This window comes from Nuphar pumila, chromosome 8 (assembly GCF_984573655.1).
Source record: "Nuphar pumila chromosome 8, dmNupPumi1.hap1.1, whole genome shotgun sequence".
NCBI lineage: Eukaryota > Viridiplantae > Streptophyta > Magnoliopsida > Nymphaeales > Nymphaeaceae > Nuphar > Nuphar pumila.
In genome coordinates this window covers 110,387,829-110,413,501 of record NC_143256.1, presented here as the reverse complement: position 1 = coordinate 110,413,501, position 25,673 = coordinate 110,387,829, and the positions used below count along the sequence as shown (strand labels likewise).

General features: G+C 37.2%; 1 protein-coding gene and 1 pseudogene across 1 annotated transcript; one reads left to right on the top strand and one right to left on the bottom strand.

The window, feature by feature from the left end:
- Positions 1 to 3,828: 3,828 nt before the first annotated feature.
- Positions 3,829 to 5,121, top strand: LOC149830203 (GDP-fucose transporter 1 pseudogene; annotated as a pseudogene).
- Positions 5,122 to 5,475: 354 nt separating this feature from the next.
- On the bottom strand, positions 5,476 to 20,924 carry LOC149830202 (uncharacterized). The gene is made up of 7 exons (XM_090016381.1): positions 20,273 to 20,924; positions 9,655 to 9,986; positions 8,138 to 8,480; positions 7,361 to 7,509; positions 7,028 to 7,121; positions 6,036 to 6,107; positions 5,476 to 5,851 (listed from the first exon to the last, which is right to left on the bottom strand). The coding sequence occupies exons 1-7, from the start codon at positions 20,819 to 20,821 to the stop codon at positions 5,807 to 5,809; spliced, it is 1,584 nt and encodes a 527-aa protein (XP_089872507.1). The 5' UTR covers positions 20,822 to 20,924; the 3' UTR covers positions 5,476 to 5,806.
- Positions 20,925 to 25,673: the final 4,749 nt, after the last annotated feature.

The window sequence follows — 25,673 nt, the reverse complement described above, 5'->3', positions numbered from 1 at the left end:
AAAAAGGTCACACCAATTTCACAATCACAGTACCACTACAAAGTGTAAAGAAAATAGCTGGAAATTTAAACTGAACTCACAGGATTGTTGGCTGTAAGAACAAATGCAGTATATAAATCAGCTAGCTCATGAATTTCCTCCATGTTATGCTATTTCATCTTATCCGTACATCAACAAGTGCATATCCCAAAAATATTTGCTTTAACAGGAAAATATGGATGATGCACGAATAATCTGAATGTTACAAAAAGCACAAAGTGGTAAACGCCTCAGTACCTTGAGCGTGCACTTCGCCTTTGAGGCGTACGCTTCAGGTACTGAGGCGTACGCCTCTCACAACACTGTATAGTTCACATCCAAGGGTCCAGTTTATCAAGAAAAAAAAGTGAATATTGTTAAGTCATTTGTACATACAAACCATGGGGAATGAAAACCTCCCCAACCAAAACCCTCCCAAACCTCCTCAATAGATTTTTTTTGGTATTTTTTTCAAAATTTTAACCTTACAGAAGCATAATTAATTTACTATAAATCGACACTTGGATCATGAATTTTGGATAGAAAAAAGATATTTGGAGCTTTAAAAATTTATGAAAATTATATGGGGTTGATTTTTAAAACTTATAAAAACCTATTCGTGCATTGAAATCAAATGTTCCAAGAACAGATTCCTATAAAAACAAACACATAGATCACATCTTTACGGTCAAAAATTCTATACACACACAAAAACTCCAATAAACCATCCATTGAGAAGGTTTGAGAGGGTTTTCCATTGAGGAGGTTTGCATTTCCCTACAAACCATAGTAACAAACTTTAACCAGATGACAAAAAATAATCTATGGATTGCGTGTTTTTACATCAATTGTCATTTCAAACTTATAATATCGTTACAAAGATGGTGAAAAGATCAAAGATCCAAAAAATAATAAACAAATTGAGGATAATAGACATCTTCTCTTCAATTTAAGGGATGCACTGATTAAGATGATATTTGTGTATTATGGACGAGCACTTTTGTCCTTTTGTCCATTCACACATTACTTTGTCATTTTTTATTTTATTGAGGGCTTTTTTGTCACAAACTAATGCCCAAAGTTTTGTGCATGTAATATGTTCTCTTCATATTAAAGGAATACTTTTCCCATCTTATTTCTCCTCTTCAATACACTGCATCTTCTTCACTTTGACCAAGGCAACAATTTCTTTTTTTCTTATACACTATGGCTAAAGCTGGTTAGCTAAAATTCAATTTGTTGAAGTATATGAAATTAAAATTTTTATTTTTCATGTGTTGGCAAACCTTTGAAAAATAGAAACACTAAGAAAAATGTAAATGAAAGAAAGAAAACAATTAAACAACCATGAAAAAACATATTTTTCATATTTTAATTCATTAAGAATTCATTGACCATTCAAAATAGATAAACTAACGAAAATTTAAATGAGAAACAAACAATGGAACAATGATGAAAACAACATCATTTTCATTTTTTTCATGTATTTAGATGCTTTTACACCCGCCCTGGTGGCCCAAGTGGCAGCGAGCGTGGGGATAAGGTGCTGACTCCTTCATCCCATGTTCGACTCGCTCACTAGGTGTGTGTGTGTGTCTTTAAATGGTGAGCTTTGTAAGGGCTTGGGTGTTAGTGACCCCACCCATGACTTATCTCGCAAGTGACTAGCCCATTAAGTGACCCAGTTCATGGTGAGGGTTCCTCGTCATCAAAACAAAACAAAAAAAAGGAGAAAGAAAAAGAAAAAAGAATTCAGAAAAGAAATATGTTTACCATTACCATATGCTAATCTTATTCAGAAAAGTTTTTTTTTTAATATAAACCCACATAATGGTTTAAGCATCTATAGCCAATTAGCCATCACTATTTTCTTCCTAAAAAAGATAATGGTATTACTATTCTATCTGCATGGTATTAGTAGTCATATTTAAGCATTGTTTGGGAGAACTAAATGTTGCTACTTTGGGTTTTGTAACTGATTACTCGTAAGCCATAAATATGGCTCCCTCTAATTACCCAGTAACATTGGAAAGAGAAAGAAATAATTAGCAGTTATATACATTAGGAAACAAGAGAGAGTATATACATTAGGAAACGAGAGAGAGAGAGAGAGAGAGAGAGAGAGAGAGAGAGAGAGAGAGAGAGAGAGAGAGAGAGAGAGAGAGAGAGAGAGAGAGCTTTAAAATTTATTTAAAAATAAGCCAAATCAGCTCATTTCTGCCGATACGCTATGAATCGACAAATTCAAGATGATTCGCATTAGTATAGACAACAGTTTTTTTTTTCCTTTTTAAATTTATTATACGAAGAAACCACAATCGGGATGGGAGACTTGGCCGAGCTGACCAATGACCAGAGCCTGCCGTGTTTACTGTTATAATTCAATCACCATAAAATTCCGTGGGCACTCCCTTCGACCCACCAAGACAGCAGTGTTACTTAGGGCACGTTTGGAAGAGAGAGAAACTTTCATAGGCAAAAAAAGTTTTGCCTATGAGAGTTTTTCCTATGAGAAGTTTTTCAAAAGAAAGTTTTTTGTTTGTTTGTGTAGCATGAGAAAAATAGAGTGGGAAAACATGAAAAAATGAGAGAGAGGAGGAGGATGGTGGTGAGATGGTGAGCGGTGGTGGTGGTAGTGAGACGTGTTGAGATGAATGGTGGCGAGTGTAAAAATAATTTTTCTCTTGGTAGAAAACATTCTTCCACCACCTCCATGGAGAAATGTTTCCTATAAAAAAAGTGTACTTTTTAGAAAAACTCTCTCAATAAAAAAGTCTCTCTAGTTTGGAAGGGTAAAAAAATCTGTACTGATTTACAATTTTGCATCACTTTTCCTACATCTTTCTCTCTTTCAAACGTGTCCTTGGAGAGTAACAAAATGGCAAAGTCATCATAGACTAAGCCGCCCAAGTTCTCTTTTTTTTTACTTCTTCCAACAAGTTAAAAAAAATGTTGATCATTGTGCAAAGTTTTAAAAAAAAAAACATTAAATGAATGCACTGCTAGGTAGGGCAACAGCTATATGTGAGTGAAACAAGCAACGTGCATTGCAAGATCAATCAGTTGGTCAAAGCTTCGTTTATGGCAATATATGATGTATCATCTACGTCAAGATTACCAAAAGTCATCATCTATTTACTTTGCAATTGACTCTGTTCACAGCAAAGTGACCTGGATCTAGTGCGTGCTCGAGAAACCGATCACGTGCACAGAAATTGGAAATATCACCTTTCAGGTTCTAGTATCACATACAGATCGCATGTGAAGCAATGTTGTTAAAATCTGTTTGGATCGGCCCAAAGACGATCCAAAATGAGCTGATTCAATTCACTTTGTTAATATTTTTAAGTGGGTTAAAAAAAATAACATTTTTTTTATTTTTTAATGACATGCATCATCTGACGAAAAAAAAAGGCCGATCCAATTTGATTCAATTCAAACTTTTTGTTAAGAAACCGATTCACCTAATGAACTGATTTTAACAACATTGATGTGAAGCTTCACACCACATCCTCCACACCCTTTCTCCTGCATCCAATGTCATAAAGTCAAATCATATCTGCATGAATTTTTCGATCTCGGATCGAATCGGCCCCCTTTCGATTTGAAAGCAGGGACTAATTCAGATCCCCTATAAAAGGGGGGCGAAACGTCCAAATTAGCCTGACCGTTTGATTCCAATTCGGTTCGTTTTTTATTCAGACTGATTCAGTTTTTTTTTTGAAAATCGATTCGATTCAGAAACTGATTCTGATAACATTGCCTACAATGATTCATTTTTTTTGTGTTTTTTTGAGAATAGAATCGACTCAAACTGATCCTGACAACATTGCCTACAACTACTCTTCAAAATAAAATAATGGAACCATTTTGTCATTTGAAAAACCTAATGTCAACGCTCTGAATCTCCCAGTTGCAATTAAATGTTCCTATGTGCTCACCACAAAGAAATCCTTCATGGGCAATCAAAGGTGCATATGAACCGCACTTCAAATAGGGTTGCTCACATCTTCTGAGAGAGAAGCTGCTCTCTTACCTACAGGATTGTAAAAAATGACGGAGTTGAACCCTTCCAGCCGGTACTACATTCCAGCAATTGTAGCTGGATATGCTGTGTGTTCTGCACTACTAGCCATCATCAACAAATTTGCAGTCACCATGTTCGCTTTTCCAGCCATCCTCACAGCTCTGCAGTACCTAACTTCTGTTGCTGGTGTTCGTTCATTCTCGGCTCTCGGACTCCTCCAACATGATCCCTTCACTCTTGACATGGCACGCAAGTTCTTCCCGGCAGCTGCTGTCTTCTACCTCGCCATCTTCACCAACACCAACCTCCTTAAGCATGCCAACGTTGACACATTCATCGTTTTCAGATCTCTAACACCACTCCTGGTTGCCATTTGCGATACCATTTTCCGCGAGCAACCTTGGCCATCAAAAGCCACATTAACATCCTTGGTAGTGATTCTTGCTGGTGCAGTTGGATTCGTCGTTAGCGACTCAACCTTCACACTAACTGCATATTCATGGGCATTTGCTTACCTAGTCATCATAACTACTGAGATGGTTTACATAAAGCACATGGTGATGAATCTTGGATTGAACACTTGGGGTTTTGTATATTACAACAATCTCATTTCTTTGATGATTGCGCCGGTTTTCTGGTTAGCGACTGGTGAATTCCAGGAAGTTTTGGTGACCAAGACCTATGGGAGCTCAGAATCAAGCACAGTGATCACAGTTATAGCAGTTGTAGCATCATGTATCTTTGGGCTTGCGATAAGCTTCTTCGGGTTTGCATCAAGGAAAGCCATTTCTGCTACAGCTTTCACAGTAACGGGAGTGGTGAACAAGTTGCTCACGGTGGTGATCAATGTGGCAGTGTGGGACAAGCATGCCAGCCCTCTTGGGCTGGGATTTTTGCTGGTGACCATAGGGGGAGGGGTGTTGTATCAGCAATCAGTGAGCAGACCACCACCAAAGCCAGAATCCAAACATGACATAGAAACAGCAGCAAAAGGCCAGGAGAATGAGCGTGAGGAAACAACAGGTCTGCTGGATAGCGACGGGGAGTCACCGGGGAATAATCAGCAAAAAAGTTGAGAATTTAGCATTTCAGGAATTCAGTCCCATAATTTCTTTGATCTAGTAGTCTTTATTTTCAAGCATTCACACGCATGGACAGCAATGAATATAATCACATCAAAATTCAGTGAGAAAGAAATGAAGTCTCTGTCATTAATTTTAGTACCCTGTAATGGATCATTTTATGTTTTTTTCCTAAAAATTTGCTCTTGTTTCTGGCCTTCAATTTTCATCACAATCAGATGCCCAATTATGTTGGTGATGGGTCATATTTTCAACACCTCGCTTTCTTTTACTCATTTGTTAACACCAGAGGCAGAAGAGCAGATTTTCCGGGCCACGAAGAGATTAATATTTGTAAGGGAAAAATAACCTGAAAGGTAGTCCAATATTTCATTGTCCGATCACTGTAAGTTGAAGCAAATATGAATACTTGTAAGGTACTGAACAATTCATGATGAAACCCATATTTTAACCTCAATTTCCACCGAATGCTGCATTCTCGATGGAATCCAACATAACTGAAATTACTTCAAAACGAACCTGGGTTTATAGAAAACACAATTAAGGCAAAAAAACTCTACAAAATTGGAAGCATAGATGTAGGCCTATCACTGCAAAACGACCATCAAATTCTCAAAGAGACGACCACAGAAGAACTGGCAGTCAGAGATCTCGGAAGTGGGTCTTGCAGAATGCGTGCTCAGTCTAGCTTTAGTCTGTCCATCTCACCAATTATTTCTTCAAACTACATAGCCAAAAATTTATGCCTCAGAATTGCATTAAAACGAGGACAATACCATCATATGAACACGAGCAGTGACATCAACACTAGTAGCGACCAAATCACAGCAATAAGAATAAACAGCAATGAACATTGACGATGATATAAGCGTTATTAGAAGTACAGGATAAGTGACGGGAAGACATACTTTGAGAATCTGGCGCAAGAAAAAATCACCGTAATGTTTTGACGACTTGGACTCGACAACATGAATGATATCCTATATACAAGGCAAAGCGGGAGTTAGCTCAGAAGAATATAACAAGGATACAGCAGCTACAGTTGCAAAATATTCAACTGATATAATCAAGGACAAAATCCAATGACTACAAAATAGCAGTCACCCAACCCGGCAAAAATTCAAATGCACAGAGCCTATGTTACCTGGGTACGGGTAAGGATGGTACGGCACAGCAATTCCAAAAAATATGGGTAGGGGGACACGGCTAAATATATACTGAAAAATATATATTATATATCTAAAATATACTGAAAATATATATTATATATCTAATATATATTATATATTGAAGATATAAATATAATATAGGACACGGCAAATGCCGTGTCCAGGTACCAGACCCGTGTCGACACGGGTACGGCACCCAAGGTGCCATGTCGCTGTAACATAGCACAGAGCTGATAACGACCAGCTCAGGCTAAGTCAACTATAGAATGGCTTTGTTAATTCATGGAAGGTCCAAAAAGGAGCATGTGAATCCACATTTCGGAACCAGACAGAATCAGGTCAAGACACCTGAATCTTAAGCCATTCCATCATTTATTCACAGCTGACAGGCAAAATAACAAGAAAACAAGTGGGTGGGTGTGTCACGAAAAATAATTTCAAGCACAAATATACACGTTCAGACTTCAGACTTAGTGTGAATAATACATCTTCAAAATAAAAATACCATGGAACACATAAGAGCTGTGAGAGGGGCATTGAATCAGGATAAATAAAAAAAAGCATAAAAGTGAAAGGCCACATGAGAATAAAGAATACTCCAAATGATGGAGTATGTAGTTATGTAGGTCAAAGGGTTGGGTGACACCATGACTGTCATTTGGTCTAAAAATGAAAGTTAAATTTGCTTTTCACATGCCAAATCTTTATGCAAATCCATCTGAATCACATACCTCATTGATGTAAAAATCAATATCTGCATTAGAAGCAACCTTTCCATCATTGTCAATAACATGTGTTTTATGCTTGTAAGTCATCAATATCGTCCTGCACCAACACCACCAACATAAAAGTTTGGCCAATAACCAAATCTCCAACAACTTTTAATATTACTGTTCTCTTTCTTATCACATGCCATCAATAAAAGCATACTTTTAGTTTAGCAACTTAAATGTATCACGACTACTTCCTATTAGTTTCTCCAATAAAAGACTTGACTCTTCAAATTCAACATTATTATCAAAAGGAAGGATTTAGTAATGCTGATGCTGATAGGAGTAACGAACCTTAAAGTTGGCTCATCCACCTCCATATATGTTGCAAGCTTCCCAATTGAGATGGTAGTATACAATTTCAAGAAACCGCGAACACCTGATAACAGTTGCTGCTGCTTAACTTCATAAAGGAATAGCTTCAACTGAAGTCTATAAGCATCCTGCAACATTTTCGGTATGCCCTTTTATAAGTTGCCATAAATGGAATAATGGGAAAAGTAAATACAAACGGAATAGGGAGAATTTGCTGAGCAGCAGGCTATCCTAGAAAAACAGAAGTCAACATTGACCTAAATGGGAAATACAGAAATTCACAACTCGATTTCAAGCACATAACAGAGCACATCCACGAGCTCAGAAGTATGGAAGTAAACCTTTTCGGACTTGGTCTAAATCCATGTAGCTATAATTGGATCCACATCGTCATTGAGTTGTATGACAAAAAATTGAACAGGCGAGTACATATTTAACCTGTAAAAGCATTCTAGATAAAAAAAAACTGAAGGTGACATCATTTTTCTCTTCTTTTTTAATGTGAAAATGGGATGACCAGGATTTAGAAAAGTTGAAGAATGACCAGGAATGCAAATGATGATAACTCAGAAGAGTCAATGACGCAATCAGGCGAAAGAAAATCCAAGGATAAACCTCAAGATACTTTTCAGTCTCCAAACCAGCCATCTATGCATAAACTTATGCTAGAAAGCACATAATTAACAGGCTGTCAGACATGCCTCCTACAATGACAAGAATTGGGATACAAGAGAACTGCAATGAATAATAACCCACCTGGTTATAATTTACTAGTGGCTCCTCGAAACTTGGTGCTGATGGGGTAATGAATTTGGGACATGCATATGAGAAAAGCTCATCATATAATGCATATGCATCATCATCATCATATCTCTGCATCCTAGCCATTTTCTCACCAGACTTCTCCCTCAATTGGTTGTTAACATTCTCATCAACGAGCTTCACTTGTGGGCAGAGAGAAAGACAAATAGCTAACAAGGCATACATCTGTTCATTTTTCTTCAAAATTTGATCAAACTGTGGAGACTTCTGATGATACTGTTTGGTCTTCATTATATACAACAGAACTTTATTGAACTCACGTATCGCATCCACATACCTATCAGAAAATACCACAAATAAACATAGGTTCATAAATCAAAGTTATGACCACTGCTAACAGTAAAAAAATGAACAATCTGTTTAGAGACAAACAGTAGATTTATCATAATTGCAAAGTACAGTTATTAACACATGATACACATGAGTAAAAGACAAATGCTCAGGTCTATTAACCTAACCAAAACAAAATGCTCCAAGTTCCACACGAACTGTGATGAAAAAACAAAAGGTACTTAGTAGTTAGAGCTGGGTTTATACGAATCAGCAAGTCCCAAATGGGACTCGGACTGGCAGACCCAGTAGCCTGCCCTTATACAAGGGCAGGCAGCTACTGAGTGCCTACAACCGAGTTTTTAACTGGCTGGGTTTTCGCCCAAAACCGAGTTTTAAACTGGGTTTGGGGCATCATCCAAAAGGTACCTAAGTGAAGTAGATGCCTACAATTATTTACTTGGAGTGCTGGAATGGTGTCATCTGGATCTACTTTTCAGAGCAGTGTGTTGGTTATATGTTGAGGTTTCAGTTCCACATCCACTAGCACCCACCCACACAAAATATGATGCACTATTAAGGAAGTAGCCAGACACATTACATGAAGATCTACGCTATGAGAGACAAATGCCCTGCTAACAACAGGCTTTGAATAACCGACCTAGGACAGGTATTGGTTTAGAGCCCACCTACCCACCCACAAGGAGGCCTGTTAAGCACAAATGAAACAACAACCATGTCTATAGACAAAAGTAATTGAACACATCCCTAAGGATTCAGTGTCATGCAAGAACCTGCTCCAACAGACTTTCTGAAACTAGACTGGGATGGTCTGGTTTGGACCTACACCTGGATTACTAACCAGTTCAACTAAGGCAAAGGCATGGAACAGCGTAATGAGGTTGGGCCAAGGCCCAGGTTTTGAAATTTCGAACAAGCACTGTCTGCTTCATCCTATAGGCCACTCAATCCCAGCTTAAGTACGCCTAAGCTCATTCAGTTTGGTTGCAGACTCATGCTGCCTGTAGGTCCAATAGCTATTCCTACCACATATTAGGTAACCAACAAGTGCTTTTACCAGCAAATCCAAAAATACTAGCAATCAGCCTTATGACTATGGTTCTGTCCATGGACTCCAAAGAAACAAATAAGACAAACTAAGAAAGAATTACTGAATTCACCTGCGCAACATAAGGTTTGCAAACCCATAGTGATAAATGGTCGTAATGTGGCTCCCAATGACAGATGTATAAACACCACTTTGACTGATGTCAATAGGTGCCAAACATTTAAGGCCAGTGCTATAATCTCCTAGAAGGCAATGAATTCGAAGCAACCCCACTATGCTGAAATAGCCCAACACTTTCAAAACATTGCTTCCACCACTATAGTCATATCCATCTGTCGCAGTAAACTGTTCCAAGCCAGATTTCTCATTTTCCAATATCTGTATGATCATGGATTTCTCGACAAGAGCTTGCAAAAAATTAAGGACACCATACACGTTCCATGCCTGAAACAGTTAGCAGGTAAAATGAGATCTAAAACATGGAGTACCAAGGTATATGTTATAACATTGCATGTTATCAATAAGACTAAGAATAAAGTAAGGCAAAAGCATCAACATAAGCACTTGCACCAGCATTTCATTTTTGTGCATATATATGGTTGTGTAATGGAACAAAACTATCCTTATGCATTCTCAAGGAACTTCAACCTCAATCCACATATTCTCCAAGCTACCACAAAAAGAAAAGAAGTACACAGTTGAAAGAAGAGTATCCATGAAAGCTTAGACAATATTAACTTTTGTGAGTGTCGCACTTACCTTTTGCATCCAAGGTGACAAAGATAAAGATGTTCACATCATAAGGATCTGTTTGAATATACATATCTAAATACATCAAATTTCATCCTATAAGCTGTTCAGCCAGGATATGGACTATCTGACACATGGCAATTCTTAATGTCTGGTTATCAATGACAAGTAGTGCAGGCTAATATATATTTAATATCACTATTGGTTCACTTAGTATACAACAACAAAGCCAAGTTCCATATGTAAATCACTGTTGTCCATTCACTCACATCATCATAAGCAAAAAGACACTTCATTCTGATGAAAACATTTGTCTAAAGTATACTACTGTTGGCAACAAATAATGAGTTCTAGGACTATAGATAGCAAGAGTAGGAAAGTGGAGGCAGAAGGGCAAAAAAGATATGCTTAGGGAGCTTCGACATGCACATGCACATGCACATGCACGCATCGCCACCCACATGCCAGCATGCACACAAGAACATGCACAGGTATACATAATTTTAAGTATCGATTTAGTGAACTTGAATAAGTTGTCTATAAATAATTATGCACTGATTGAGTATTTAATTCTATATATTATAAATAATTGGTAGCAAGGTTGCAAAAAGCGCATTGTAGCCCATAACAGTCAGGTCCAAAATAAGATAAATATTGTAAAAAATTGCAATTTTTTAATAAAAAAATCCAAAAAATCAAGAAAAATAGTAAAAAATCATAACACATGAAACAATGATGAATTGCACAAGATACAACCATAGAATCACATATCAAGCATTTATGATAAGACATCATCAAAGATCAAATAATAAAGATAATAATGCATGCATATCTCACAAGAACAATGCAAAATATGAAATATCATGCAATTAAGAACATGTCACAAGACTCATAGTTACATAATACATAAACAAAGACAAAATAACAAAGTTTGTGAGTACTTAAGTTTTACATAACCAAGTTTTTCCAAAATATAAACAAAAGCAAATGTATATGATTTCAATCATCATCATCATCACCATTATCTTCCTTTCCTGCTTCTTCTCCTCCTCCTCCTCCTCCTCATTGTTCATCATCCACATTCACATCCTCCCCAATATATGTAGGCTCTTCATCATGAACCTCATGTGTTCCTTCCATGTTGATCTACTGAATGCCCTCTTCATTTAAAACACTTGGTTCTTCTTGAACTCATGCATCCAACACATCAAAATGTTCTAGACTGATGGGATCAAATTGCTCCTTATGCCTCATTTATAATACCTCCTCAATTTGCCTAAAAAGATGACATGAAAAATTAAAATTAATTGGGCTTTTGTATGACAAAAAAATTTAAATAAATACATGAAAATAATAAATAAATTTGATAATTTTATATATTGCCTTAGTTTTAGCGAACCTAGACTTGGTTATTGGGCCTTTTATGCTCCAATCTATTTCTTCTTTTTGTATGGATTTGCTCAAAGACACTCTAGTTTCTTTCGCATTCACTTGCACTACATGTTTGACTAAGACTTTGAATGGCAAAAGCTCTCAAACGTGGAACATCACTCCCAAATCTAGTCCACCACATGTCTAAAATATAGTCACCTGTATCGTTAAAGGTAATATTTTAGCGAGGGTATTTCTCAGAGAGATTTTCAAAAATTGATAAATCTCGAGAATATCTCAGGAGTTTAATTGAAAAAAAATATAAATAACAAAAAAAAGCTAAGAAAATAATAATTTTGGATTATTTTTCTTCCAAAAATATAAAGAAACATGTTTTAAAGGTTTTAAAATATGAAAGAAACAAAAAAAATAGGAAATACAAACTTAAAATAAATAAAAAAGAGTTTTACCCAAAAATATCGCGATATTATCGCAATAATATCATGATAATTTTGGGAGAAACTCTTTTTTATTTATTTTAAGTTTGCATTTCCTTTTTTTTGTTTCTTTCATATTTTAAAACCTTTATTGCGATATTATCGCGATAATATCACAATATTTTGTCTTTTGGCAATATTTTCATGAGATATTACCTTTAATATCGGCTACCTTAAAATATCGGTATTTCTCATGATATTTTCAAAATATATGGTGGTCTAAAAATATAAAAAAAAGGAAATGAGAAAACAACAATAGTTACAAAACATCATAAATAAATAACAAAATGAAATTGATGCATCGTGGAATGATTCTGCAATATTGCAGGTCTCCCCATATCATACATTGCATTGTCATAAATATCAATTTCTTCGTTAATTTTATATTTTATGCAATGATCAGGGATCAACCTCTCGATGCAATCCAAAACTCCCTTGTTCACTTCCTTGACCAATTTAAATGTAGGGGAGTATGTAAATGCATAATTCAAATAATATATTGCATCACGAAGAAGTTGCCCAGTCCACCTATGATCAATGATGTGTCATATAGATTTGTAGAGTTTTTTCTTATTCAAATTATTTGTAATGAACTCTTTTGCCCTATCCACGGTCTAATAGAGATAACTCATAGTTGGTTTGTCTTCACTGTCAACCGATCTAAGTACTTTCACCAAAGGTATGGTGATTGTCAACAACTTCATGCAAGCGTTCCAGAATTCAATTTTAAATACAATATCCACAATTTCTCTTAACTTTCTTTTTGTTGCATTGAGACATGCATTTCACTCATCTGATAAAAACATTTTTTTAAGTGCAATTTTATTCTTTACTAGATTTTGCACTTTTAAAAAATTCATAGCAAATCTAGTAATTGCACTACGAATCAACTTAGCACCATTGGTGTAACTTCTCATCAAACTCAAAATCCATGCATGATTGTAAACTCAAAATTCATGCATGGTTGTAAATAAACTTTGTAATTTCTTGACAGCATTCAACCGTTTGTTTTATCTCATCCATGTTGTCGATATCCTCAAGCATGAGGTTTATGCACATGGGTTCAAAAGAATGTCCCATAATTTTTTGACAATTCTTTACTCGTTGCCCTATAATTTATTGCATTATCAATGATAAATTGAACTATATTTTCAGAATTCACCTCTTCCACAACCTCATCAAACACCCTGAGCAACACATATGTTGTCTTGGGTGTATCAAATAGATCTATAGATTTCAAAAACATAGTTCCTTTCGAGCAATAGACAAGAAAATTTATCAAAGCCTATGTCACATGGGTGCCGGTGCGGGGATGCAGCACTTTAAAAAAACATGGGTGCGGGGGTGCGGCAAAAAAAAAATCAAACCCGGGTCGGATTCGGATCCGACCCGGATCCAAACCCGTGCTTATTTAAAGCACACAAGGTAGGGTTTCTCATTTGAGAAACCCTCCCCCACGCTGACCACTCTCTCTCCTTGCTCGCCTTCTCCCCCTGCCGCAGGCTCCCTCTCTCTCGTTCATTTTTCGGCCACCTGACACCGTCAAGCCCTACGTCCGGCAAGCCTTGGCTTTCCGGCCACCCGACGCCGGTCCATCCTGTGCCAGTGATGCGCCGTCCGTAGGGATGGCAGTGGACCGGGGGAAAGCGGGGCCCCGCCCCGCCCCGTTTGGACCGGGGATGAAGGGTATGAAACGGGGATGGAAGCGGGGGTGGAGGATAAAATCCATCCCCGCCGCGGAGGCGGGGCGGAGGTGGACGTGCACTTTTCCCCGCCCCGCCACGATTTCCGCCAAATCCCCGCCCCGACCACTTTTCCCCGCAATATCCCCGCCCCGCCCCGCCTCATCCCCGTTTGGACCGGGGATGAAGGGTATGAAACGGGGATGGAGGCGGGGGTGGAGGATAAAATCCATCCCCGCCGCGGAGGCGGGGCGGGGGTGGAAACCTTGTCTCCCGCCCCGCCCCGCCCCACTGCCATCCCTAGCCGTCCGGCCCCCTTTCAAGTGAGCTCCCTCTCGCCTCTCTCTTTCCTCGTTGTCTTCTTCTTCTTCAGGCGATTCTCCCTCGACGTATTTTTCATTTTTTTTTACATAAATGACCCTGGGTGCGGTCATGCACCCAGGATCGCGTTGACCGCACCCGCATGCGCACCCGCATTGCGTCACGTCGACGCAGGTGCGGCACCTGGTTAGCCAAATCCCTATGACATAGATCAAAGTCCTTATCTTTTTTGTCAGTCCACCCATCTGCCATGATGCTACACCCAATTTTCTTTCATAAGTGCCTCATCACATCACAATATGCCTTGACTTCACTCACATTAACATCTAAAATTTTTACTCTCAAATCATGATCTGAAGGCATTTTATATTTAGGCTTGATACTGGTTATAACATCTGCCATGGCCTGAAAATGAAATGAATTTGTCGTATTGAAAGGAATGCAAGCATAAAAAAACCATCTCCCAAACACGACAATCGGTTGCTCGGCTAAATATTTTGGGGCTATAGCAGTGTGAATGTCGGGTTACGACCCAGGGGCAGTCCTAGGAGGAGTAAAACTCCTAATAAAGCCTCCAACTCTACCTCCTCTAGAGGAACTCCCTCATCCTCCTCCTATTCTCTTTCTACTCACACCACCATTGTTGGCACCAACCACACATTTCCGCATCGTTGTGAAGCTTCCTACTTCTGATGTTATGCTAGGGCTTGTAGGATTAGAAGTAGGAAGCTCATCATAAACATCATCCCATGATAGAATATACCTCATTTCCGCTCCATCTCCTTCTCTTGTTTGTTTTCTCTCAAACTGGTAAGCAATTGATGGCATTGTCATTTCACTGCCTTCGACAAATTTCTTGACGTGCATAGGGCAACATTGTGATGTGTCCTGAGTCTCCTGACCAAATGATGCTTCAACCGGGCACTCAAGTAATGAGTGGGGACCGATTGAAAATCGAGTGCAAGTTTTGCCATGTCGGGTCATTTGATGTCATCTTCCTCTAAAAAAACTCAATAAGAAGCAAATAATAGGGATTTTTTACCTTAACCCACTTTCTTGAGTAGAAAAATGGTTGAAATACACTCTTACTTGAGGAAAACGCAAAAGCCATCTCCCTTGCGCATCGATCGGACTCCAAATCGCTCTCACAGGCACAACTCCTAGGGTGTGTGAGTTCCCCTCTAATGGCCACCACACAAATGACGAAGTTTAAAACCCAAAAAATAAAAATATGATTTGGACCTTTTTAAAGTGTGTTGAAGGTGCATCACAATACAGCTTGTATCACATGATTCGGTACGATACAAGGTTGTATCGTACGATACATCTGATATGAATATGATATATGTTCGTATTGCGATACGAATCGGATTCGTATAAAAAAACATAATAGTAACAATATATATCGTACGATACGGTACAATACTTACAACATTGATTGGTAGAGGCAAAAGGGTTACATAAGAATTGTTGACGATGGATGGGGCTATGCAAAACAAAGCTTTGTGAGCAAGGGAATAGCATGAGACTGGTAACTCAGCCAACAAGACTAAAGGGCCTCATTTCGTCAACAAGGATCCTACATAGAGTCCTTGTCAGTAGCATCAAGTGTTCACAAGCTTCACAGTTCAACGGGGAGGAGTGAACTTGAAACTGACCCTAAAATAGATTTTTGGGATCGTCTTTTAGTAGGCTCAAACTCGTACAAGTTGCAACAGTCAAGTAAATTAGTTTGAGAAAAACATTCAATAAAAAGGATAATGGTTGTAATCAATGTTGCAAGTATCGTAAGATATGGTATGATACATATCATAACTATGGTCTAACTCGATACGATACACACTCGTATCGCACTTAGTTGTCGAAGGTGCCGCTTAGGCTAGCTAGCCGCAGCCCCACCGCCTGAGTGACTAGGTCGGGATGGTGGGGCCCTATTTTAGCGCCTAGGCGCCTAGCTCACCTAGGCTTAAGCCTAGGTTGGTACTTTTTTTTTTATTTATTTTTTACATTGACCTTAAGACCCATATAAAAGGAGGAAAGGGGCCCTAATTCACCGCTTTTCCCTTTTTCGCTCTCTCCTCTCTCTTGTTTTGGCAAGAAAAAGAAAACTGGGTAGACAGGTATATCTCTCTCTCTCTCTCAATCTCGTTCTTAGCTGCTTATTTTTGAGATATTAACACAAAATCTTATGATATTTTGCCAGCTATTTTAAAAGGTCAAAATGTCATGATATTTTGCAACTGTGGTGCTATTTTTACTTTTTAAATATCATGATTTTATGACAATATTCACATTTTATTAGTTATATACTAAGAAAAAGTGGGATTTTTTGCTTTTACATATCCTATTAGTTGCTTATTTTTACATAAATTTTTAGTCTTTAAAATTTTATTTCAGCTGATTTTTTTTTTGAGAAAAACTCTGAAATTATAAAAGTTTCAATTTTTCACAAGTAGGGATGTGAAGGGTTCAGATTTGAATCGGGTGTGGCCAATACCAGATTCAACTAATTAGATGTTGGCTAAACGGATTCGAATTTGGCTTTGGAGCGTGAAAAGTTCATCCCTATCTGGTTTTTTACATGTAAATGGGTTCAAATATCCATCAAATCCAGATATTTGTCAGAAGTTAATTACAAGTTAATTATTGTTGTTGTTTTGCCATTTAAAACTTTTATTGTTGTGTTTTTTTTCTTTCAACCCAAGTTCATTATCACCTTCTAGATTTTACATGTAAAAGCCCTCTTTGTTGGATACAATTAGGTTCCAGTTCAACTTCATGGCATCCATTGGATCTAATTTGGATCTAGGATTTTGCATATGTTTATTCAATTGTTCATTTATTCTTCTTATAAATCTATTGTTGTTAATTTTTTTGTATACAGGATTTTATTTTTTGTATATTGTTTATTCACATTGTTAGTTGTATGGTTTGATTATCCAATTGTTCATTTATTCTTAATTTTTTTAGTAGGTTATCAGTTGCATGGTTTGTTTATTCATTTCTTCTTATTTGTCTATTGCTTATTTTATGTCTATTGTTGTTAATTTGTTTGCATATATGATTTTATTTTTTGTATATTGTTCATTCACATTGTTAGTTGTATGGTTTGTTTATTCAATTGTTTATTTATTCTTCGTTTTTTTGACCAGATTATTTAATATAATTGCTTTACAGTATTCAATAACATGTTATGTTTTGTCTATTACTTATTGTTGATTGATTTTATGCTGTATACATGTTTGTTATTAATTTTAATAATTTGTTTACATATTTTGTGTGTTTTTTTAATTTTTTTATTTAGGGTACCACCTAGGCCATGCCTAGTCTTTTTAGGGGCTCACAGGCCTAGCGCCTTTGACAACTAAGGTATCGCAATACGAATGTGTATCGTATTTGTATCGGTTGAATTGTATGATACAACCCTGCATCGTACGATACAGGGTGTATCATATGATACGTGTCTGGTGCACTTTAAAAGGGTCAAAACTCAACTTTTTTAATTTTGGGTTTTAAAGACCTTCCTAGGGCCGATTCTCTCATTTGTGTAGATGCCTTTAAAGGAGAACCCATGCACCCTAAGAAGCGTGAGAACAATTTGGGTGCCGATTTGTGCGCAAGGGAGGGCTTTTGCGGATTTCACACATAAGAGTGCATTTTCATCATTTTTTCACTCAAGGGAATGGGCTAAGGTAACAAATCCGTATTTTTTTACTTCCATTAAAATTTTTTAGGAAGATGGCATCAAATGATCTGGCATGGCAACGGGGCACTCAAGTAGTGAGTGGAAACCAATTGAAAAGAGTGCAACTAATGTCATCATATTGTTTCGGTTGGTATCTCTTGGCTGAAGCAACATTTAGCCAAGACACATCACAATGTTGCCCTTGCATGTCAAGATATTTGTTGGATGCCGTGAAATGACAATGCCAACAATTACTCGTTGGTTTGAGAGAAAAAAAGACAAGAAAAAGAGATGAGTGAGGAAGAAATGGGGTATGCGCAACCCTGGGAGGATGTGTATGACGAATATGAACTCCCTACTTATGAACCTACAACCCCTAGCATAACATCAGAAGTAAGAAGTTATGCAGCGAAGGGAAAAGGTGTAGCTGGTGCTAGTAGTATTAGTGTCACGGGCACAAAAATAAGAAGAGAAAGAGGACGAGGAGAAGAGAGATCTTCGAGAAAAAGTAGAGCTAGAAACTAACGTGCTTCTGAAGCAAGTTTCTAGAAAACGCGCTTCCCACCTACCTTAGAAGCTTCCAGTAATATTGTTCAATTTATTACTGATAATGCAATAGGTATGGCAGAAAATTATGGGGTCATTCTTTTAGACCCAGTGTGTTGCCCATTGCATAGACCTCATGCTTGAGGACATCAGAATGTTGCCAAGAAATTACTAAATTTATTTACAATCATGCATGGATTTTGAGCCTAATAAGAAAGTTGGTATTTTATGTGAGAATGAGAGAGAGAGAAGGGGAAAATCGGGGTTGTGGGGGTGTTGGGGTTGGGTTAGGCATGAATGGTGGCCACCTTGACCCGGGGCACAACCCACCTATAGTCCAGGTTAGGGTGGGCACTGCCCACCTTGACCCATTAGCCCCTTGGGGGTTTTCCTGGGTCAGGATGGGCAGGTGCCCACCCTACCCACAACGTGGCTCCACCCCTACTACCTAGCATGGTACGTACATATGTGGATTCACCACCCAAAAGTTGACCCCTGCTGCTCATAAGTTACATGAACAAGTGAGAAGTAGGTTCTTTATGATTTATGAATATGAGCATTTGGATCGACCAAAAGGATGCCCATTTATCAGTACAAGTCTTCATTTATAGATCCCTTGGCATTGGCAAAACACTGCCGCAATACCTTTTTCCCCTTTTCAATAAGATGTCTTTTTTCGGCAGAAAAAGTTTGTGCTTTTATAATTGTTACTCCAACCATCGAATTACTTAGTGTGCTTATATTTGTTATATCAATTCATGCTTCCCAGAAGAGTATATCATACTTACACTGACGTTCAAACCGAAACTAACCGCATCAACAAATTTGTCAGTATAAGGCACCAATTTTCTAGTGCTACAGCTGCTGCAGCTGCCGCCACTGCTACTAGACTAACTAAAAATCCTGATTCAATGATTATAAAGCACAGCAAGGACATATCTTTGGCATACTAAGTTACTTGCAACTCATTAAAAACTAGTAACTAAGCGAGAAGTAGCATAATCAAAGTCCCAACTACACATTAATGAAGCCAAATACCGGAATAGTCACAGAACCCCAATAGGACCAACATATATGAATAATAAGAAGAATAAAATGCCCAATACATTAACAATTGGTCACAAAGAAACCTTAACTTCCTAAGCAAACTATATAAGCACCAAATTCCATCAAATACCCCTTAAATAATTAACGGGAAAAAAAACTTAATTTATCAAAAAACACGATACATACAGCACAACACACCACATTCACCTCTCACCTCTCAAAAGAAATATATACAAGATAAGCAAATACCCACAATTCAACAAATTACTACCTACTAATCCGACTTCTAGAGAGAGAGAGAGAAAAGGAGAAAATTTTCAACAAAATTCAACCAGCAATCTCATTTCTTTAAGAGAAAAACACCTACACATTCCAAACTACAAATCCGTGCATAATATGAAGGAGGGGAAAACGTTCAAGTTCTTCATCAAGACACCAATTCAGTCACTGAAGTACCCATCAATTACATACCTCGAAATAAGTTAATAGAGGAAAAAGGAGAGAAAACCCTAATTACCCAACAATTCACCAGACCACCTCGCTTCTCGAAACATATCAAACGAGACAAAACGCAAACCCTTGACACATTCCAAACTCGAAAGTAGAACCCGCTAAAAGATTCAATCACAACAACAGAAAAAAAAACCCTAATTCACTAAAAAAAATCGCACAAAAAATCCCAATTCCCACCACACCGATCGAACAATCAATCAAAAACAAGGCAGCAAAAGAAAACGACGGAGGGAAAGAGAGAGGGATTTGGTTCTCTGCGGCGCTGCGCGGAGGCAGAAGGTCGAGAACGAGGGGAAGGGGGAAGAAGAAGGGTCGGACCTGGTCGTACTGCTTGAGGAGCGCGATCTCCTGCTCGGTCTTGGACTTGAGCTTGGCGCGGTACTGGCAGAAGGACTGGAACTGGTAGATGAACTCGTCGATCATGTCCCAGAGCCACTGGTTGGGCAGCTGCATGTTGACGACCCCGTGCAGCACCACCTGGAAGAGGCTGCAGTAGTTGTCCCACGAGTCGACGCGCTGGCGCGGGCTCGGAGACAGCCTAGCGTAGAGGTGGCGGAACCACATCTCCTGGTAGAGGAGGCAGAAGACGTGGTCGTTGTCGACGAAGCGGGCGATGGCGTCGACGGAGGGCCAGGGGGTCTCCCTGAACATGCGTTCGCTCAGCTTCTGGAAGCTCCCCTCGTACATCTGGTGGATCTCGTATACGTTCTTCTCCCGGATGTGCCGGTACAGCATCACCACGAACGTCCGCACGGCGTCGGGGACGAACGACGGGTCGTAGGACAACGCGTCCTGCTGCGAAGCCGGAAGCTCCAGGCCGTCGTCGTACTGCTCGTAGTCCCTCCCGCTGCTATCATACGTCGCCATCCCGGCGAGTTCCGATAGCCGGAGGAGGAGGAGGAGGTCTGTTTTTAGTTGGAAGAGAAGAACGAAGGAGGATGCAGGCAGAGGCAAAGGCAAAGGCTGAGTGCCGATAGGGTTTTTCTTTCGCTTTCCCGTCTTTTCCCTATGGGTTGGGGTGTCAACGGGTCGGGTTTGGTTCGGATCCAGGTAGAACCAAACCCAGACCTAATTCGAGATAAGGTACCTGGTCCTGCTCCGGATTAAATCGGACCCGTCATAAAATAAATCATACCCGAATCCTATAAAAATTACATGAACCAGACCCGGACCATACCCTGTAAATTTATATTTTTTATCAAAATTACTTGGGTCAGGCTGGGGTCTGGTATGAAAGTTCACAAACCATCAGATTCTATTTGAACCTTCTTATTTATCACCAAACCCTGACCCTATAGGGTTTGATACAGGTCAAGTCCGGGTCAAACCCAACCCATTGACACCAACTACTTATGAGGTAACTCAAAGGTGAAGATATGTTGTATGCTGACAGTTTTATAAACAAAACTAGAGAACTAAGGGCAGGAGAGAGATTAAGTGTTGTACGTTGGCAGTGTTTCACTAGCAAGGCTTATTTTTTCTGCCTGCAAAGGTGTTAAGAAATTACAAAGACAGTAAAGGAGCTTCGGTAGTTGAGGCCGGAGCTCGAGCCCAACTTAGGGATTTGTTGCTTCTAGTGTAATGACCTCAAATTCATCACTGAAAATACACAATTTTTTTTCAAAAGAAGTGAATTGACTTTAAGAAGAATCTATGGTCATGTTCCAACCTTACCAAGTACCTAGAGGGTAGATATTTATGTGTGTATTTTAATTTTACATCTAGCAAATTGACTTTTAATATTAATTTAGTTTCAAAATGAGGTGATTTAAAAATCAATATGCTCTACATGAACATATTTTTGAAAGCAACATTTTCTTATATTACCAGCAAACACTTTTTTGTTGTTTGCCAAGAATTGCTATTTTTATGAGAATACAACTCTTATTACCCAAATTATAAGGAATAACTTCCAATAATTTTTTAAATGGAGGTCCTTTTTCTCCTGTAAGCAGCCTGTGAAAAGCCCTGCGACAGTTTGTGGTGATACCCATGGAAATTTCATGATCTTATAGAGCTCAATCATATTGGAGGAAAGGTACTTCATATCATCTCAGTGTTCTTCTTGAGCTTTGGATATTGGTAATAAATTCAATGAATAATTAGTGACAATGAATTTGTAATGTTGGTTTATAGTTACGAGTTAGTGGCTTTAATTGTTAGTTGTGAAATTGAGTCTTGGAGAATTATTTATTTAGTACTATAATTATTGTCAGTCTTCTAGTATGTTTCGTGGTGTTTGTTGTTATATATGTATTTTGAGTTATTTTTTCAAATTTTGTATTCAAATATTTTTCTTTTCATGTAAGTATGAAAGTTTTTTATCATTAATGAACAAGACTATTGTTGTGACAATCGAGGAATGCAGTGGCTTTCATTTTTCTATTGATGATCTTTCTTCATATATAGTGGTTTTCTGCAAAATTTTAGCTGACATTTTTTTTTAGCTCTAAATGAGTACTAGTGATGGCTCAACCCGTCACCATTAACTTGTATTTGTGATGGCAGTTGTCGCTAATACTAATGAAGATGTCACTTGTATGCACCTTAGTGACAGTCAAACAAGGAATTAGTGACCGACCAAGTTGTTACTATAAGTAATAGTGCCGGAACTTATAGTGCCGGACACTAAGCCGTCACTATTACTTTTACTGACAGCTCCAACCTTTTAAGTGACAGATTGGAGTCGTCACTATAAGGTCAGTTTGGTGTAGTGGTTTAGACTCATAAAATGAGTTCGGCAAGCCAAACATGAACAATAGGTGTTCAACTTAGCTTGGCTTGGCTAATACAGGCTTGTTAAGTAATAAAAAATATATTTCATATCATAAAATTTGGTGTAAAAAATAAATAAAAGTGTTTGGCTTGCAAGAAATAGGTGTAGAGATTAAATTTTTTTAGTTCCAGCTTTGAAACAATGTACTTTTTTTAAAAATGGGTCTTCATGAGCTTGGCTCGATGGACCAAGTGCTCAAAGCCTACTACTTTCAACTTTTGAAGATGCTTTTTTTTAAATGACCCAACTCATACTCAACTTGTTTACCTTGAACTCATTATGATCTTGAGCTTGAACACCACGTTTTGTTTATTTGGCTTGTTTACCAGCCTTAGAGGAGTGCTAAAATGAATTGGGTTTGATTTGGCCTTAAATCCGAATTGGGCACCTTATTCTTGGATGTGAATTTTAAACTAAGGTTCAAATGTGTAGTATGTTTGGATTCAAATTTGCCCACTTAGGGGGCATTTGTGACCCAACCAATGTTTAGGAACAAAGAGAAGCTCGACAAAGGTAGCTTGGCATGCAGGCATCTCCACAAGAGGTTGAAAGTTGTATGCAAACCTAAAGCAATAACATGATGTACCAAGAGGTCTTCGAGCCCTATTGTTAATTATAGTGAATTACGATTTTCATTAATAGCATTCAACTAACCAGGTAACCATAAATTTTGACCAACAAGAAGTGTGGGGCCATTGGTGGAAGATAAAAGTACATCGAACCCATATTTCATCTTACCATGAGCAGAAAAGAAGCTAGAAAAAGTATCTTTTCTGGTGTTAAAATGGCACCAGAAAAATGCCTTTTCTAGAGCTAAATTAGCACAAAAAATAATGCATTTTTTACACTTTTTAGCACCCAAAAATGCCTTTCCTAGCACTTTTTAAGTGTCATCATTAGTTTTTTTCTTGCTAATTTAGTTTTTTCTCATCTATAACTTGTTCAAATATTCATTCAATAATGAACCTACTAATACATACATTCATTCGTTCTTTCATTTATTGAAAAATGAATATTTTCATATGTACATTTATTCATTCATTCATTTAAATATGAACTCATTCATATATTCATTCATTCTAAATGAACTAACTCATTCATCTCATTCATTCTAAAATGAACAAGCTCTTACATACATTGATATTTTTCATTCAATATAAACAAACTCTTACAATTATTCACTCATTTATCACCAAACACTACATGACTCTAACATTCACATATGAAACTCTACAAGAAATACAATATATAACATACATAAATGCACACCTATCTCCATTCAACACTTCATAACTCCAACATTCACATATAAAACTTTATATGAAATGCAACATATACACATACATAAACACACAACTATCTTCATTCAATATTCCATAACTTCAACATTCACATATGAAACTCTACAAGAAACACAATATATACACATACATAAACACACAAAAATCTTTATTCAACACTCCATAACTCCAACATTCACATATGAAATCATGCAAGAAACACAACATATATACATATATAAACATACAACTATCTTCATTCAATCCTCTTTATCTCTAACATTAACATATCAAACCCTGCAAAAACCACTACATATAACATACATAAACACACAATTATCTTTATTCAATACTCCATAACTCCAACCGTTCATAACTCTAACATTCACATATAAAACTATGTAAGAAACATGACATATACACATACCTAAATACATAACTATCTTCATTCAGTACTCTATAATTTCAATATTCACATATAGAACTCTATAAGAAACACAATATATACACATACATAAACACACAACTATTGTCATTCAATACTCCATAACTCTAATATTCACATATGAAATCATCTAAAAAATACAACATATATACATACATAAACATACAACTATCTTCATTTAATACTCCATAACTCCAACCCTCCATAACTCTAATATTTTCATATAAAACTCTATAAGAAACATAACATATACACATACAAAAATACACAATTATCTTCATTCAACACTTCATAACTTCAGTATTCACATGTGAAACCCTACAAGAAACATAATATATATACATATATAAACACACAACTATCTTCATTCAACACTTTATAACTCCAACATTCATATATGAAATCATGCAAGAAATACAACATATATGCATACATAAATACACAACTATCTTTATTCAACCCTCCATAACTCTAATACTCACATATAAAACTATGTAAGAAATACAATATATACACATGCATAAACACACAACTATCTTCATTCAACACTCCATAACTTCAACATTCACATATGAAACTTTGCAAGAAATATAACATAAATACACAACTATCTTCATTCAACACTCCATAACTTTAACCCTCAATAACTCTAACATTCACATATACACATACATAACTTCAACCCTTCATAACTCCACCACGCACATAATGAACCCGCTAGAAAAAATGCATGTATAAAGAAGAGATAGTTTAAAAGTTTATGCATATATTCAAATAAATATAGAAACATTCATTAATATAAAAGATTTCATAAAAAAAAAGTTTTATTTCAAATGTATACAAACAATTTAAAAGTTCATGAATTACATGGAGAAAATATAGTCTCATAATAGGAGGTGCACCACGTTTGTATACGAGGCTTGCGAATAAACATAAATAAAATAATTGTAGGAGGTGCACCACGTTTGTATACGAGGCTTGCGAATAAACATAAATAAAATAATTGCATACACACACACATATATATATATATATATATATATATATATATATATATATATATATATATATATATATATATATATATATATATATCAAATACAAATTCATATACAAAGTTAGAATCTTTAGTTATATCAACTTACCTAAGGATCTTATGAGGAACTTGATTGATTGTTGGACACCATTCTCAACAATAGCTCATTTAATCCTACGACC

Coding starts and splice junctions, on each gene's coding strand:
- LOC149830202 (XM_090016381.1), bottom strand. CDS start 20,821: ATGGCGACGTATGATAGCAGCGGGAGGGACTACGAGCAGTACGACGAC. Junction 8,481..9,654: donor GCAAACCTTATGTTGCGCAG/GTGAATTCAGTA, acceptor ATTTTCTGATAG/GTATGTGGATGCGATACGTG. Junction 5,852..6,035: donor TCTTGCGCCAGATTCTCAAA/GTATGTCTTCCC, acceptor TTGGCTATGTAG/TTTGAAGAAATAATTGGTGA.